The following is a 16799-nucleotide window of genomic DNA, read 5'->3' on the forward strand; positions in this document are numbered from 1 at the left end:
GCAATTTGTTTTTTTTACGCAAGATAACCTCATACCTTTCCAGTAAGAGGAAGAATTGAATGCTCACTCCACTTTCGTGGATGTTGTTATAATAAGATAGAACTTTAAGAACTTAACTTTTGTAACAAGATATAACTTTAATGCATGCTGCACCCTGGATCAGGTAAGTGACCAGCAAGTAAATTCTTGTAGATCCTGAAGGAATGATTGAAATTACCGTTCCTGGCTGCATTTGGTAACATGCCGTGCAACTACAGCACAGCAACAGGTTGCGTGAGCGCTACTAGACTGCTTCAGTGCGGTCAGGGAGATTAACGTATCAGCCTTTCAGCAGTGATGTAAGTTATGCTAGCAAATACAGCCTTACAACTCGTCCCCTTTTTGGAAGGTTTTTTATGTTCTAACACATCATACCTGTAAACACACTAATTTAAGTGGTACAGTTCTCCTCCTTAAATGAAGGAAAATACCTCACTTTACATTCACATCCAACAAAATAAGTAATCTCTATCTGAAAAAGACACTTTTCTGTTAGTAAATTGGTTCAATACATTGTTATTAGTTGATAATAAATTTTTATAAGTTGAATTCTAATCAACATAGTCACAAAATATTTTCAAGAGCAGACCACAGCTGGAGAAAAACATTCCAGGAAAGAATTCTATCATTCATGCTGCAGTGGAATTGTGAGCATACAAACGTAAGGGGAAATTAACACATGTGATTCTGCAAAAAGTAAACCACTATGCAAAGAGTTGTCTAAGAAAGCTTAAAAAGTTTCCCAAGGAACATTTATAAAGACAACTGACCTTCAAGATTTCCATAAAATGAAGAGGCATGAGTTGATGCACCTGACGAAGGATAAATTGTGAATGCGCTACATCTTTTATTGAAAGAAAGCAAAACACATTTATCTGTTGATTCAAATAAGGGAAAACATCTTCAGGTTTTCAGCATTCAGTTCAAAATAAATTGCTATAACTTACTAAAAAAGGAGGGGGTTACAACTGGAGGTAAAAATCAACTGAGGCTGCAAATTCCAGTACCTGCAGAAGCCATGGTAGGAACACATCACATTCCTGTGACCCAACGTGTAAGAAGATCACCGTGGTCCAAAGCAACTCTGACCTATTTCTTGGTCCAATTTATTTTTGTTTGTCCACAAGCCCTCTGCAATCAAAACTGTAAAAGCAGTCTTCTGCTTATGCCTCTAAGACTGGCCTTTTGTATGCAAAGATGATGCAGGTTTATCTTCAGCCTTTGGTATTCTTCAGAAGCTGGAATGCCTATTTTCCAATTGACAATTGAAAATAAATGAATTTATCCCAGTACTGCAAGAGTCAGAAAGCCTTAGCAGAAGGAAAATCTACACTCTACAAACAAATCTGTACTTTCATCTGGCTTGTTTAGCACATCGGCGTCCGTGGTACTTAAACACCCTTCAGTCAAAACGCAAAATTGCCTTCACCCACCAGGAGAGATACTGCGGAGAAATTGCCAGAAGGTCAGTTAGAACAGTGCCAGCATACTACAATGAACATTTTAAAGGTAAACAGGCAAATCCAGACTTGTTTTGTCTTTGGGTTAAAGCAAGGGAAGATGTCAATGATTCACAGGCTGGTGAGTGACCTATCTTCAAGGACAATTTCTGTCTAGCGTGTGAGAACAGAGAGAAAGTTCAAGTCATATGTTGAAACTTGCACCATTACCCAGCTGTGGCAATGGTATACAGTACTCTCTTACAGTTTTACCTATTTTTTCTAGGCCTAAACAGCATGGCTAACTGCTTATAAAATGGATTTTATATTGTACATCTTTATATTTCAATTTAATCAAGCTGTTTATTCTGTTCATTTCTCAAATTTGGACTCTAGTATCAGTAAAAGAAAAACAAACAAAAACTCCCTTAAGCAATGCTGCATTTTACCCTAGAGAGTTGCCATCTTTAAACATACACAGATAATGTGTGTCTTGGAAAAAACCCAACCATGGGATTCAGTACATCACTTAAATGCGTAACATGGTATCTCAGAGGTTTCTCTTCCCCGTTAGCCCTTACACCTCGATTAGCCTCCTTCTTTCCCCAGGAGCACCTCAAAAATCTCCTCTTTCCACCTCAATAATCCTCTTGCCTGATTCCCCCTACTTCTTCTGTGGGATTCAACGTATATCAATACCTTTTCCATGAGGGAAGCTAAAGGAATTGCACATAATATATGAGAAAATGTATCTTCTATTGCAGTATTTTCAACTGAATCAATGTTTTAGTAACTCACTTGAAGTAACAAAAATGACAAGAACAGCTTTTACTCCATCTTACAGGGTTAGTTAAGATTACAGTTCGCAATCATAAACTTCAGTGTTTTCAAAAAAATCCATGTGGGTTCAGAGCTTCTGAAGCTACTGAAGACCATTAAGAACTGCCTAAGTGCCTGTACACAGGTTATATCAATTTAAGTCTTTAAGGAAATTTGCTTCAAGTGATGCAAATCTCTTTCAGGGAGTCAATCTGTTCCATGGCCAGCTACACAAGTTTTGCATGCGTCACATGGAAGCTGTATCTAAACTAGGTACCACACATGGTTTTGACTTGCTTTCGGCTTTAAAAATAAATGGCTTCAACAAAGCCAATGCAAATTTGCATTAAAATGAGGCTAAGAACAATTCAATATTAGAATAGCATATTATTCATTACTATAGCTAATATAAAGTATACATTGTTGTAATAGCGGGGCTCTGAAACTCAAAAGATTCACCCTTTCTAGATAATTACCTTGACCAGAAAGCTACAGAATCTTACTCTCTTCTTGGTTTGGGTTTTGTTTGTTGTTTGTTTGGTTTTTTTTTTTTCTTCATTCTGAACTTTTATTTTTAAATCAGAAGTATTCTGCTGGATTGTGGAAAGATGAAGATTGACTGCTGAGAAAAATATAAAATGAGATTTCCGAATTGCAGCACAAGTGCTCTAAACACTAGGAGCCACCGTGACCGACAGCACGTTGGTGTGGGTGCCTAACTCCTCCTGACACGAGGAAGGGAACGGACATAGAAATGATCAATATCACTTCGAATCTCTGAATCGCCTAACTTGTACACAATGTATGTAAAGGAGAACAACCTTATAGCTAAGACTGAAACTGAGGTACTTTTAAACACGAGTGCTGATGTTAATCAGAATATTAAAAGCCTGTTGAAGGCTTTATTAAATGTCACTAGATTTCAGTTAAACCTTAAAGTTTTTTTCTTCTTCTCTACAAGAAAATATTTCTATGTATTATAACCCTGTTGTAGAAAACCAAAATATTTTCTTGAGAGAAATTAATTTGAAGCTCTAATTTGTTACAATTTGTAGACAGCCCAAGGTGTCCAGTCTTCCCAGAAATCTAACTACTAAATGCAAATATTAAATTCTGCCTTTTTTTGGCCATAGACTTTTAGTGAGTGACATAGCGTGAAGGATTACCATGAAATATGAATTTCTGAATAATTTTAAAAGGACAGATTAATGTTTTGACAAGATTTTATTGTGAAACATTGGATTTAGAAAAGGTACAAAATGTTGACGGTCAGATGTGTGCCAGTACAGTATTTCCATAGTCTATACATGTGGACAGCTGAATAGCTTCACTGCAGAACGCGTATTTAGACATACTATCTAAAAGGGGGCCGCAATATTCACAGGCTTAAAATACATAAATAACTTGAGCCAAAATGGCCATTACTGGTCAATGCTAATCAATATCTGGAAACAGGCTAAAAAGCACAATACAGTACAACAATCTCCTCGCAGATCCACGTTTAAAGAACATCAGTTTATTATGTCAATACTCTACAGCTCCAGGACACTATTTTCAGGACTGGGATTCAGTTGGCTAGTTCACAACTTTAAAAAATTCATGTTAAAAATGAGATTATGGAAGAAAACCCACAGGTATTTAACTAGAACTAAACACTTTGAAGCCCATAAAATTTTTTTCAGATTGGGATTTATAAAGTTAATTGCTTCTGATATAGAACTTCTGTTTGTTCCTTTAAAATGTTCTTACTGCAGCTTGAATAGATATCATTAAGTGATCTTCATTCAAACATTTCAATTTGCTATGCATTTCTGTGTTTTAAAACCAATTTCACCAAACATGGGTCACCATTTCCAAACATGGGTCGCCATTTAACTGGAAAAAAAACATTATCAAAATACTAACTCTGAATTAATGAAAGTCATAAATTTGTATATTAAAAAAAATAGTAACATCCCCAAAGGATAGCAGCATTCTTTACCCTAGTTGAACAAGTTTAAAGAAGAGCATTTATAAACCTACAAAGTAGATTTTAGGGTATAAAAATACACGTATACCATACAAAATAAGATAGCTTGATTTTTTTCAAATTGTTCAGCAGTCTGTCATTGCTGGAACTTGTCTGAACTACTGAAAAGGTGTTCATAGTTCAGTACATGGGCAGACAGCCAAGGAACTTTAGATTTTAGTTCTTTAATTAAAAGGTGTGTAGCTTATTCTACACAATTAATTAAGCTTACTGAAATACAGGCAGTTACCCTGTTACCAATCAGTACCCAGAGCTGAACTAAACCTTTACTTACGTAAGTCTACTTCACTTTATGCAGATTCGTAACTCACCTTCCTGAACCGAGACCTTGGGGTGTACTAAATTATGTTTAATAGAAATTTCTGAATATGACTAATGTCCTTCAGGAGCAGAGCTAAAATTAAACTGATGTAATTTAGAAACAAAATCTACCCAAAACATTAAAACAACCCACCCTTTGACACCACATCCACTTCCTTAATTAATTTCAAGACCATTAGTTTTGGCTACTCTTTTCTCATTGTGTATCTTTACTGGGGGATGGGAATCTTGCAATTCATGAAGAAGAATCACCATAAGTTACAACTAAGTACATTAAATCAGACAATGGGCAATAATTTTTTTTTAAAACTTTGAGTGTATATCACTAATTATGGATGTAACATTGGGAGTACAATGTCTGCTATGGAATTAAAATTAGCGCTGTGCCAAATGGGAAAAAAATATAAACAAACCACTAAACTCCAGTGTGGCAGAAAACATTTCGTGTTTTGTTCAGGAAGTGTTTGGCATGAGCAGCACTAACAAAATTCTACACCTCACAGACACAAGCTACAAAGGTTATCTAAAGCCAATACTCACTGTCCATCAATTAGCTAGCTCTTAATGCTGCTTCAAGCACTGCACTAGCCACTTTGATCTTTGTTTCAGATTCCTCTGTACACACATTTATATTTACATAAAACATTTATTAAACATGATTTTAAAACATAAAAACCTTATGTACAAAATACCAACATTCCTATAAATAAACAGTTGGAGAAAGGCACTTGCAAGAAAAATCTACAGTAAATCTTACAAAAACCACACTGCCTCTGTTACTGTACAATAGATAATCTTTCGGTAAATCCCTATCACAAGAATGTAAAACACTAATTACGTGTTATAACTAAGAATATAACCGTTACAGTTGTATTTACACATACATATATGCCTTTTTTTAGTTTCACTTGAGAGCACCATGATTTCCATTCCAAATTTATATTTTGATACAAAGTAAAAGAACAGTTGCCAGAAACCAGTGTTCAGTGTCACTGCAGATTCATAAACTTTTGGCTGACATCAGTGTAGTTTAAAAGACTCAGTTGCTGCTTTGTAAAAAGTACACCTAGTTTGTTATTGCATGTTGTCCTTTTAGAGAGAGCACTGCTATGTTCTCTATGCAATTGTTTAATACTATTGCTGGCAAAAAGTTTCCAATATCAAAAAAATAAAAACATTCTTCAAGCCAGTTGAAGTATTTCATTTGAACAGTAACTAAAAAAAGCTGCATATTAATTATAAAAATGTGTAGGAAACATGCCAACTAATCTGGTGTGCAAAAATATTTTTTCCACTACACAGGATTTTAAGGGCTTCCCAGAATTACTCAAATTTAGACTGAGTAGCAAACCCCACGAATAACCAGTTCCTCAAGGAGATGTTAGTATACTCCCACTTTTATCAAACTTTTTACCCTTTGACAATGCCGCAACCTGTTTGAGCAGTTCTCTGTTTTTGGCCTGCAACAGAGATAAGAAAAGTTTTATGAATTATTGAAACATCTCAGACAGTAGTGTCATGCACTAACTTCCCATTGCATTTATGAAACAATTCTCAAAACGTGCATGCTGAGAATATTCAAAGATGATAACGATCACTGTTCAAAGATTTGTATATGCTTGCTGATATGCACATTCCATCTTTAACAGAAAAGGTAACCACACTTCCTGTATTGCACAAGTCAGTATCTGAGGTATTGCACTGAGTATCTGTTCAGTCTGTCATTTATAAGGCAACTAATTCAGGCTTTCTTCCTGATAACGTATGCTTTAACAAGAGACATTTAACTTCCAATTGTGTTAATGCTGAGCCCTTAAATCAGATCAATAGCACACTGACAACTGATTAAATATCGGAGAACAGACACAAAAAATGACATAACCTTTGAGAAAGCATGTGAGGTAAGCCTCTATCTCTTAAGTTAGAAAGCAATTCTTACAGTTAGCTTAATTCATATGGAGATTGTCTGTTGACTGCAGAACTGCTGTACAACGCATCCTAAGTTAAACGTGGTAATGATCATTCAAGAACTTGGTACTGTTTCATTGCTGTGAGTGAACAGCCTGAATACATAATTGCATCTGAAGTATTTCTCAAGTATTGATTAGCAATTACTCACCTGCAACTGTTCCACAGTTTCCTTGTGAGCTTTCTCCATACTGTTCATCTTTGTCCTCAAGTTAGACTCCTGGTACTGGAAGTCTGCCTTCAGTTCTGTCAACTGAAAACACAAATTGTATGAAGATTCCTTGGACTGCTACAGTATACATCTTCTAATCAATCTGTGAAATCTTTACAGAAGCCTCAGGAATCTCAGGAAACACTATATTTGTTTACTATTGTAGTACTGACAGCTCAGCACTTGAGAAGTAGCTTGAAAATTATGTCTATTTTATATGAAGAAAACAACTGTACTTATATAATCATATTGTTTGCTCAGGATTTGGTATAAAGAAGGTTAATCCTCAACAAAAAAAAAAATCAAATACAAGACAAATGATTTATAACCTTAGCTGTTCTTTCAGCTGTGAAACACTTATCACAATCTTCAGTTATGTCTCTTCAGTTATATGCTATGGTAACACACGAAAAATCGTCCGTACAAAGAAAACAGAAAGGATTCCTTTGAGTCTTTTTATACTACAATTTGTCCTAAAGAGAAGTATACATGCCAGAGTTTCACTGCTTCTCGATCCACAACAGTGAATTAAACTGTGTTATTAGAAATGTGTAATTAAAACGACTTAACTTCTGATTTAATTCCGACTGTATGGTGTAGTAGTGCTGCCACTGGGTCTCTCCTGAGACAGGCAGAGATCCAGACGACACACACTAAGGCAGGTGATACATGCTTCTATCCAAGCAGCTGAATGCTTCTTCTCAAAGCATGTGCAGCTGGGTGAACTACTAACAGTTTGTTGTGTATGGGCCCAGAAGTTTCAGGAACCACTTTTTTAAAAAGTTTAGTTCCTCAAAGCATCCCAGATTCACCTGGCTGGTTTGAACCTCTCTGGTCAATTTGGATGTATCAGGAAATGAAGCCTCTTTGCCAGCAAAGAAGCCCGCTATAACAAACCAGAGCATACATTCCTAAAATGACTACCAAGACCTCTATTACCAACCTTAGTATGTGTCCAATCGCATGTAGTGAAACAAGGTATTCAAAAGAACTGTCAATCAAACGGTCCTAAATAAAGTGCAGGTATCTTGATACAAGGATATATACCTCACTGCACACAGACTGTTGCACAAGGTGTGTACTTACAGCTGTCGTAAATTCCAGGAGATCCAGTACAAAACCACACACCACAAACTAAATACCAAAAAAACCTAGTGGTAATATCGCACCATAGTAAAGCATGCAAGTAGGTGAGCAAACACACTACCTGTGAACACTCAGCAAATTGTGGTCCCTTCCTAATGATCAAGTCTCAGGGCCCCACGGTAACGTCGTGGTGTCTCACTAACACTTTGTCCAGAAAGCGAAACAAGGCTAGTGCTGCAAACGATAAGCACTGGAAATGACATGGCTGAGATCTTGACTCACAACAAAAAAATGATGAATGAGGATTGTCTGTAAAGCTGGTGTACTGAGTTGTTTTTGTTGCCATACGTTATACACTACAGAGGTTTTTCTTTTGAAGCGCTCCAAACTGTTCAAATGCTGTCCCTACACAAATCTTGGGACACGACCTTAACAGGAATCTCCCGCAGGCCTGGCTCAGGCTTCTGCCCCAGTACATGTCTCCACATTTACTATCTCGCAGTCAAAAAGTCTGCAGTGCGTTAATTTGTCATAAATTTCTCAGCTATGCAAACATTGTACGATGTGTTCAGCTTTTCACTCCCCCCCAGCAGCTGGAGAAAGTAAGTAACGTTCTGAAAGTGAGTAATTCATGCCTGAAGGAGTGTTTAAGTTCAAAGAACTCTGAGGTCAAATAAATAGTTTTAGCAGTGGGGATATTACAATTATTAGACGTTCTCCCTATGGAAACAGCACAAAACAAGTTACTGCAGCGGTTATGCATAAGTAGGTGATATTTCCTTACCTAACCCTTTTGTTAGCTTTGCCCCGTAGATCAAATATAAAAAGAGATAAGTGAATTTCCTACTGACTCATGATCTTCTACTGGCTTTATAAGAGAGAGACCAGGGCCTTAATGTCTGTCCTTTGAAGAAAATACTTAAAGAGAATCCATGACAGACTGTTCAGCTCTTTCACATTAACTGCTTAAAGGCTTGAAATAGCAAGTACTTCCAACACTAGGTATATTATAACAGTGATATAAATGAAAAAAGGTTCAGTATCCTTTACACACCACCTTTAACTGTAGAAATGAAGATACTGAACTACAGTGTAAAAGGGGATGCATTTTCCTTTCAGGATCAATGAAGCTTTCTTAACCATCAGTGTTTTGATAGGCCACCATGCACTCGTAGTCAAAATTTTACTTGAAAATATAGTAAATTTATTTTTAATGCAATTCCATAACTACTCAGTCCTGAGCAGACATTCTAGAGCCACTGTTACAGACAGTGTCTTAAAAGCATCTAGTCAATCAGATGGCAGAGAAATACGCTCTAATAAAGGCAGAGCAAAGTACGTATTTGTAGTTATTTCTCATTTCTTGTTAGTCATCGCGTTGTTTGATGGGTGAATCTCTTGTATGAGTTTCACTGCAGCTATCTGGGCCCGATTATTTCGCTCAATTTTTGTTGACTGCCAGGCGTCTAATCCAAGCTTTTCTTCTAGTCTCTGACCATCCACAAAGACTTGATAACCTATACTACACATATGGTACCATCCCTTAAAATCAATACACTTAATTTTCATACACTGTACGTGTAAATTTGGACACCAACTCATTAATTATGGCTATAGTTGCTTTAGTTCAAAACTAAACAAAAACTATGCTAAACTCAGAATGGCTACTACTCTTAATCCTCCTCTTATCTCGTGTGCCCACCAGCCTATGTAGGTATCCGGGATCTTTGCCGTGACTCAGTTTAGAATATGTAAAACATACAAACCACTGTCTGGCATTTTATCCATCACCTGTGGCACGCAGCCTGAGTAACAGTGAACCAGATGGCTAGTTTCTAGATGGCTGAAGTAAGGTAAGATGAATTCCTCTTTGACTTAAAGCCAAAATATATTCATGACACAAAAGTCCCAAACTTGTCCTTTAAATGGTAAGATCTGATTAATTGCTATATATAAAAAAAAAATTATCCGCTTTTTGTTTTATCTCGCCATTGTTAGGAGTCTACAAAATAGAAAACAAAATTATAAACTTCTTATTAAGCAGGTGCAACTTTTACCTTTTTATCTTTTTCTAAAATAGTCTGATCTCTTTGCTGCAGAAGACGTTTAAGTGACATTACTTCTTCTTTCAGCTGACTTATGAGGACAAAGTTGTCAGTTCCTCCACTGTCTGCTGACTGATTTATAGAGCTACTAAAAATAAAAAACAATAGTTATTTATGACATGAATAGAAAAAAAACGGTACTTTTTTAAAATTTCAAATTGGATAATTAATAATTCCACAAACATCCTTAAGGACTAATGCAAAAAAAGTATGTACCTGACAGAAATGGATGCAACTGGCAAATTACCTTACTAATGGCACACATTACATACACCTGCAGAAATATAATTAAGTATTAGCTTTGAGGGGGACAAATACCTTTTGACTGAAGCAGCCACTTTTACTTTTATTCCAACTGTTTGGCCAGAGAGAGAATAAAGATTCAGTCTCACACATTAAGGTCCGAAAGACTTCTCGAGATACTAGTGAGCTTAAAGCAGCAGGTTCAACCCTGCATCTAACTGACAAAACACCGATGCCAGGGAATAGTCTTTCGTTGATAACTGTTGCCTTGCACATAAGGTTTATTTAATTTTGCCCCAAACAGCTTAAAAGCAGGAAAACAGTGCCAGTTTTCTGCCAATAAAGTCATTTAGTTAACTGACAGCACTCAGATGCCACCCAATAACCTGGCTGGACAATAGTTTCACCTCCCTCATTCTTCAGACCAAAAAAAAAAAAAAAAAAAAAAGGCAACTGGCCACAAATCAGTGCTCTATTTGGTTGAAATGGCTCAGCTTTACAAAAATATAACTTTACCTATCTCCATTTGATGGCTTGGATTCCAGTTTGGGTTTTTTCTTTGGAGTTTCATTCTGAATAGCTGCAGAGGATTTATGGCTGAAATCAAACAAAATGTAAACCTAAAGCCTCATACTATATAACTCTCTAATATCACCATTTGGTACATGTAAAATAACTAACTCATGCTCCTAGCTGGAATGCTAGAGACTAGCCAGAAATGCAAGAAAAAAAAAAAAAAGTCCTTTAAATGAAAACTGCAAGATAAATTAAAAGGAAATTAATAAATAATATAATATTTACCTCTGTTTCCATAGTCCCTGATCTTGTTCTGGACTCAGACTGCTGATTCTGAAATATGTGAAATGTACTTGGTAACCGACCAAACATGCCATTATTTCTAAAGTTTATGTGAATGGTATCTGTATTTCAGAAAAATCCTCGCCTGCCCGCCCACCCCTGCCTCCCCCCATTGTTTTTTTTTTTTAAATAAAGTTAACAATTATGAATTTTCAGCTGTATGATCTGTCATATTTGTGACCACTCTTTACTATGTCAGGATGCTATAAAAATATTTCTTGGCTAAATGTTTACACTATCGTAAGACACAAGGGTCAGACTTCAAGACTGATGGCTAAACTTTTTTGCTGGTACATCCCAATTTTTGTGAACTTTATGTTGCTAATCTTGTACTCAGCAAGCTGGTCTAAAGCAGCATTCCAGGGATTCCCATTCTGCCATATGAACATTATATGAAGTGGTGCTTATGTGGTGGCATAAGAGCAAAGTTCAGTTTTGGATCCCTGAAAATAACTGCTTCTCAGCTCTAAACATTTGTTTTCAATAATTTCAAAAGCAACTAATAAACACCATTGATATAGGAATGGTAGAATGTAGGAGATGGCACTGAATGGAATAGTTCAATGAATCTGTACTTCTGTCTCATTGTCTCTATTGTCTCGTCTTAACCGTAACTGAAATGGACAGGGGAAGAGTTGTGTTTATTGGACCAGAAGCAATGGACCCATGGCAGCCGATAGAAAAAAGGTGCCAAACCAGGAACACCGTGATCTTTATAGAGATATGCTTACTTTCATAACTCTTGAGTATATTAGAAGCTCTATTCTGTAGTAGAGCTAACTTTTTTCATTTAATCCTTACTATATCTCTGCCACATGCATTACATTAGATTTAGCTTGCTGTAACTTGATTTGCAGCAGAGATTTGAGAGAACAGGAACAGTACAATGACTCTCTACGTGACAAGAATAATTTTCTCTTCAAATTCCTAAAAAAACCCAAATCATCTTTTTTTTAAGTGAAAGTATGTATGGAGTATTCTCCTCATTCCCAATATCATTCCAGCTTATTTTGCTTCTGTCTTTAAGTCACATTTAGTCAAGCAAGTTTCAGTCAAAATAGAAAATTATACGCACTGGAAAAGCGAAGCTTAGAATGAAAGTGTTTGCGTGTCTGGGGTCAGGGTCATTACCGTTGCAGCACTATCCAACACAAAAATAAAAAGTAAGTAGTTCTAAAGTTACCCTGCCATAAGCCTACTGAGGAAAATAAGAATTATGACTACTATTATACTAGCATAAAAACCAAATCAGTCCCAGGATTTATAACTAGATAAACTAGTATGTACATTAAATTTGCTATGCCGCTTATCGATGGCCAGAGATGGCATGCTGAGAAAAGCTGCAGAAGATCAGACAAAACTGTGTGAAATGTTATCAGGCTGCCAGTAACTGAACTGGCAGTGTGATTTTCCTATGTCTAACAGCCACTCACAAACTGCGTGTTCCAGCAGGATCTCAGTATAAAAACTAGCAAAGAGATATAAACTGGTCCTAGACTGAGAGTGATCCAACACTGTTGCTTTTGCTTCTCCATTTAACTGCAAGTATGTGCACACAAACAAGTCAGGATGAAGTATGTCAGGGTGAGGATTCTGAGCAAAGTAGCCGTTCTGTGCTCACTGCTAATACACACCTTCTAACCCATAGTAAATGCATGTAAAATAGCAGTTATCACACAGCAGTTACTGCTTAGAAAGCCAAACTCAAGTTAATCCCTAAATAACTTGCTCTGTAGCCATTCTGTGGGTTTCTTTTCTAGACTTGCTACCAATTTTAACATCAATTAGTTTGATGATCACCAAGAATTTCTGCTTTTTGCTGACCTCCCTTCATCCAAACTGTAAGAATACAAGGATTTTGACAGACCGTGGAAGAACAACATTCTGCTACTGCTTTTGATGCCCTACTTCAAACAGCATTTCTTATTTCCTTTGATTTGATCTCAGTACTAACAGAACACAGAAGAGGAAGAGGTACCAACAGCTACTTTAATTTTTGACATACTTACTTATGATGACTGCTGCTGTGACGATGATGATGGTGGTGATGGTGGTGGTGTTTTGAATGATGCTGGTCTTTCTCAGTAAGAGATGAAGATGAGGAGTTAGAATGTGAAGATCCTAGGCTCTTCCTCTGTTCTTTTGTCTTCTGTAGCACTCTCTTGTAGGACAGTGTGCAGAGCCAACACAACAACTTTCCATCAACCTTTTGGGAAATAATTCATAGCAGGTTTTTTTTCCAGGTATACTCGCACTAGAAAGATGTACTTCAATATTTGCAAGAAAAATTTGTTTCACTTCATCTGTTATCTTTGGGAAAAATCCAGACATCTCTTTGGTATGAAACAGCACTACCACATCTCCAACATATGCACGTTATCTTTTAGTAAAGTGAATCTTATTCCACTTCTTTTTGTCATTTAAAGTTACGCTAGAAAGCAGTCTTAGCCAATGTTGGACTCGCTCTATATCACAGAATTGACAATAACTTTTTAAAGGGACAAATAATTTTTGGTTTAGACACCATGTACCCTCTCTCAACCCATCGTATTCCAGGCAGAATCAAGATGTCCAGCCAACGTATTACTTGTACCAAGTAAATTCTTCTGTAAAAACAGCATTATTCTTGGGTTCAGGCAAGAGGCTTTTGAGGTCATTTCCTCAGCACCTTCTGGAATGAGAAAGTGGCACTCACCAAAGCTATTTAAGAAAACAGAACACAAAGGGCTGCTCAGAGCAGTCTACCTCTCTGGTGCTGTATGTTAAGGCAAGGCAGGCAAATCAGAAGAGTTAGCGTGACAGACTCAAGTTACAGACATACATAAGATCCAACAGATGGGACAACAAAGATAAAAAAAAAATAAAAATCAAAGCACCAGGAACTGTTCAGCTGCTTAACCTCTGTTCCCCAGCTATGACTGTCAGCTAACGCTTAAACTTATTTTTAAAAAGAGCGATTTAATTTAAAGTAAGTTAGCTCAGTAGCTAACATAACAATTACAAGTTGCAAAATTTAATTCAAATATTGTAAAGCAGAGCAACTTTAATCTAATATTAATGAACTTAAGATACATTGCTGTTAACCTTTCTCTTACGAAGGAACATTGTCTGTTGCCAGCCTAAGCCATCACAGCTGTGGAACAAAGCCTACCTTCCTTCTTCCCTCCTCTTTTCGATCAAAAGCACACTGCTGTTTGCACTGTTCACATGTCTGAGGTGGGCCGTACTTCTTCTCCGAGTTGGTGCAACGCTGACATTTTGTGCCAATAAATGCTGCAATAATGTTACAATACTGACAAGGCTTGGGCTGAAAAACAGGTAAGTTGAACTAAAGTTAATACATTTGCAGTTCCTGTAACCAACACAGGTATTTCAAATCACACAATGATGCTTCTAAACTACCAGGGCTTCCTATAACCTACCTTAAAGAACCTTTTTCCTACCATTTCTGTCTTCAGTACTAAACTTTTCCCCTAAAATGATGCTCCTTCAATAGTCAAAAATGGTCTGGACTTTCCATGAAAACCCAAGTACATATTCAATGAAAGAAACACATACAACGTGACACAAATGTAGAGGTGTCTCTAACACACCTCTACCCCTGCGCCTCTGCTTTAATTTTTTTTAAATATGATGACATTTCCATTAAGAAATTACTTTAAAAAGTTAGAAGAAGACCAATCAAGTCATTTTTTAGACTGGCAGTTTCTGAAAACATCCCTCTCCCTTGTACTACTCAGGGATTTGATAACCCTACAGCTCCAAGATTAGTATCCCGATCCCTGCAATTCTGCAGGAAACTTAAAAAAACCCAACTTCAGATACCATCAGGTCAGGTTACCAACTTTGATATCATACACTCAACTAGAATAATATGCTGCTGGAAAATAAAATTGCTGTCAGTTTTCATAGGTTAGAAATGGCTGATTATTGTCAATGCAGTCCCTTTTTTTGATGAACTACTGATAAAAAAAAAACCAAAACATTGTTGGATCTGTCTTACACTTCACTTTGCTACGTTTTAAGCTTTTGAAATAGTGCTCTTGGTTCAGTTTACATTTACATTCACAAAATGCCTGACTACATACCAGCAGCTGTTACGTTTCTCAAATAAGCTGAATTTCACCCAATATGGTTTATGTCAAGGATATAGAAGATAAGCACTTTTGTTTCACAACAAGATTATCTTGATACCTTCTGTAAACTAGTATCTGCAGGGTGCTCAGATACAATGTGTGTATTCATATATTAAAAAAATTCATTTTTCTAACAGAACCGAAGCTAAAGAATGAGATGAGAAAATGCAAAGTAACATGCATACAGCTAATACTCGTAACGTCTTTTCTACTTAATAGCTTAACATGATTAACATGCATTTAAAAATTTCAAGACTTACATAATGTAAAGCATGTGGTATTATTAGATTTTCACATTTACCAGTCATTTAAAAACACAGACAGTTAACGGTCTTTCCGCCGGCAAGTGTGCATTTATGAGAATATGCAAAGAATCACTTGACATGCATATAGTGAACAAACACTGTTTTTACTATGAATGGCTGTATTGCAGTTATTCATAACTGTTAAGCTACTTATAATCACAATGGATTTAAATTTGAAAGAAGAAACTGTAAGCCACAAAGGAAATCAAGAGCCATCAGTAATTTTCATCTCCTTTCTGAAAGGTGATTTTTTTTTTTTTTTTCCCCAGGAGAAAATAAGAAGTTTAGTTGCAAGAGAACTTTTTTTTAATTTAAAACGTGAATGAACTTAACTTTAATATTTAGAACTAGGAGCCTACTCACCGTTCCAAACTGCTTCACGTTTTGGGCGCATTTCTTGCATATCGTATTAGTTTTGCTAAAGACAAAACGGCACAGTGTTGAATCCAGCGACCGGCACGCACCTGGCCGTTCCTTCCCACGCAATTAGCGGGAAACAGGCGGGCAACCTGCGACCAGCGGTTAAGGATACGCGACCAGACGCAGCGTTGTGCTGCCTCTACGCCACAGCTCGGCCTCGCCGGGGCCCAGCCGGCTGCTCCGCGGCGGTTCTGCCCTCCCGGCCTCTCCCCCGGTGCGGGTTCCTGCCCCGCCGTCACGAAGGGCCCCGCCCGCGGGACCGCTGCTCCTTCCCCAGGCCCCCGCCCGCCCGCCGCCGTACGAGACCCTCCCGTACCTCTCCTGCTGGAACTCCGAGCGGCAGTAGGTGCACTTCACGATGGGGTGGGCGATCCGGCACTCCTGAGAGAGGAGCAGAGCGGCGTTACCCCCTCCGCCAGCGCCGCGACGCCCTCAGACCCGCCTCGCCCGGCCGCCGCCGCCGCCGCCACCCTCCTCCTCCTCCCCGGGACGCCGGGGCTGCCCGAGCGCCGGCCCCGGCGAGCGCTGCCCCGCGCCTCGGCCCCCCGCACCTTGCACAGCTGCTGGCCCTGGGAGAGCTCCTCGAAGGGGTAGCGCTGGTTACACTTGGTGCAGGCATAAAGAGCCGGGGCGGCCGCCGCGGCCGCCGCCGCCATCCGCGCCGCGGCCGGCGGGGCGGACACGGGCGGGCCGAGGGAGGGGAAGAGGGAGGTGCCGGGGCGAGGGCCGGAGCGGCTGCCTGGGCCGCCGCCGAGGAGCCGCCCCCCGCCCCTTCCCGCCGCCGGTGAAGCGCGGCCCGCCGCCGCCCTAGGCCCCGCGC

At 38.4% G+C, this 16799-nt stretch overlaps 1 protein-coding gene across 6 annotated transcripts; it reads right to left on the minus strand.

Moving 5' to 3' along the window:
- Positions 1-1408: 1408 nt before the first annotated feature.
- On the minus strand, positions 1409-16718 carry FAM76B (family with sequence similarity 76 member B). 6 transcript variants are annotated; one of them, XM_082332906.1, is made up of 11 exons: positions 16531-16718; positions 16296-16360; positions 15923-15977; positions 14270-14425; positions 13128-13324; positions 11062-11109; positions 10777-10857; positions 9970-10105; positions 6767-6868; positions 6062-6107; positions 1409-1483 (listed from the first exon to the last, which is right to left on the minus strand). In XM_082332906.1, exons 1-11 carry the CDS (start codon positions 16633-16635, stop codon positions 1446-1448), a joined length of 1029 nt encoding a protein of 342 aa, XP_082189032.1. In that variant the 5' UTR covers positions 16636-16718; the 3' UTR covers positions 1409-1445. The 6 variants fall into 6 exon arrangements, with proteins under 6 accessions (XP_082189032.1, XP_082189031.1, XP_082189030.1 ...); XM_082332905.1 differs by lacking the exon at positions 1409-1483 and having other exon boundaries at positions 3574-6107; positions 9970-10102; XM_082332904.1 differs by lacking the exon at positions 1409-1483 and having other exon boundaries at positions 3574-6107.
- Positions 16719-16799: the final 81 nt, after the last annotated feature.

The sequence above is a fragment of the Platalea leucorodia genome (assembly GCF_965183815.1).
Source record: "Platalea leucorodia genome assembly, chromosome: 2".
Taxonomy (NCBI): Eukaryota; Metazoa; Chordata; class Aves; order Pelecaniformes; family Threskiornithidae; genus Platalea; species Platalea leucorodia.

Bases quoted from the DNA above. Each gene is read 5' to 3' on its own strand.
- FAM76B (XM_082332904.1), bottom strand. From the start codon at position 16,635: ATGGCGGCGGCGGCCGCGGCGGCCGCCCCGGCTCTTTATGCCTGCACC. The intron at 16,361-16,530 runs GTGCGGGGGGCC...CTCCTCTCTCAG, and splicing joins AGGGCCAGCAGCTGTGCAAG to GAGTGCCGGATCGCCCACCC. The intron at 6,108-6,766 runs GTGAGTAATTGC...TCTCTGTTGCAG, and splicing joins AAACTGTGGAACAGTTGCAG to GCCAAAAACAGAGAACTGCT.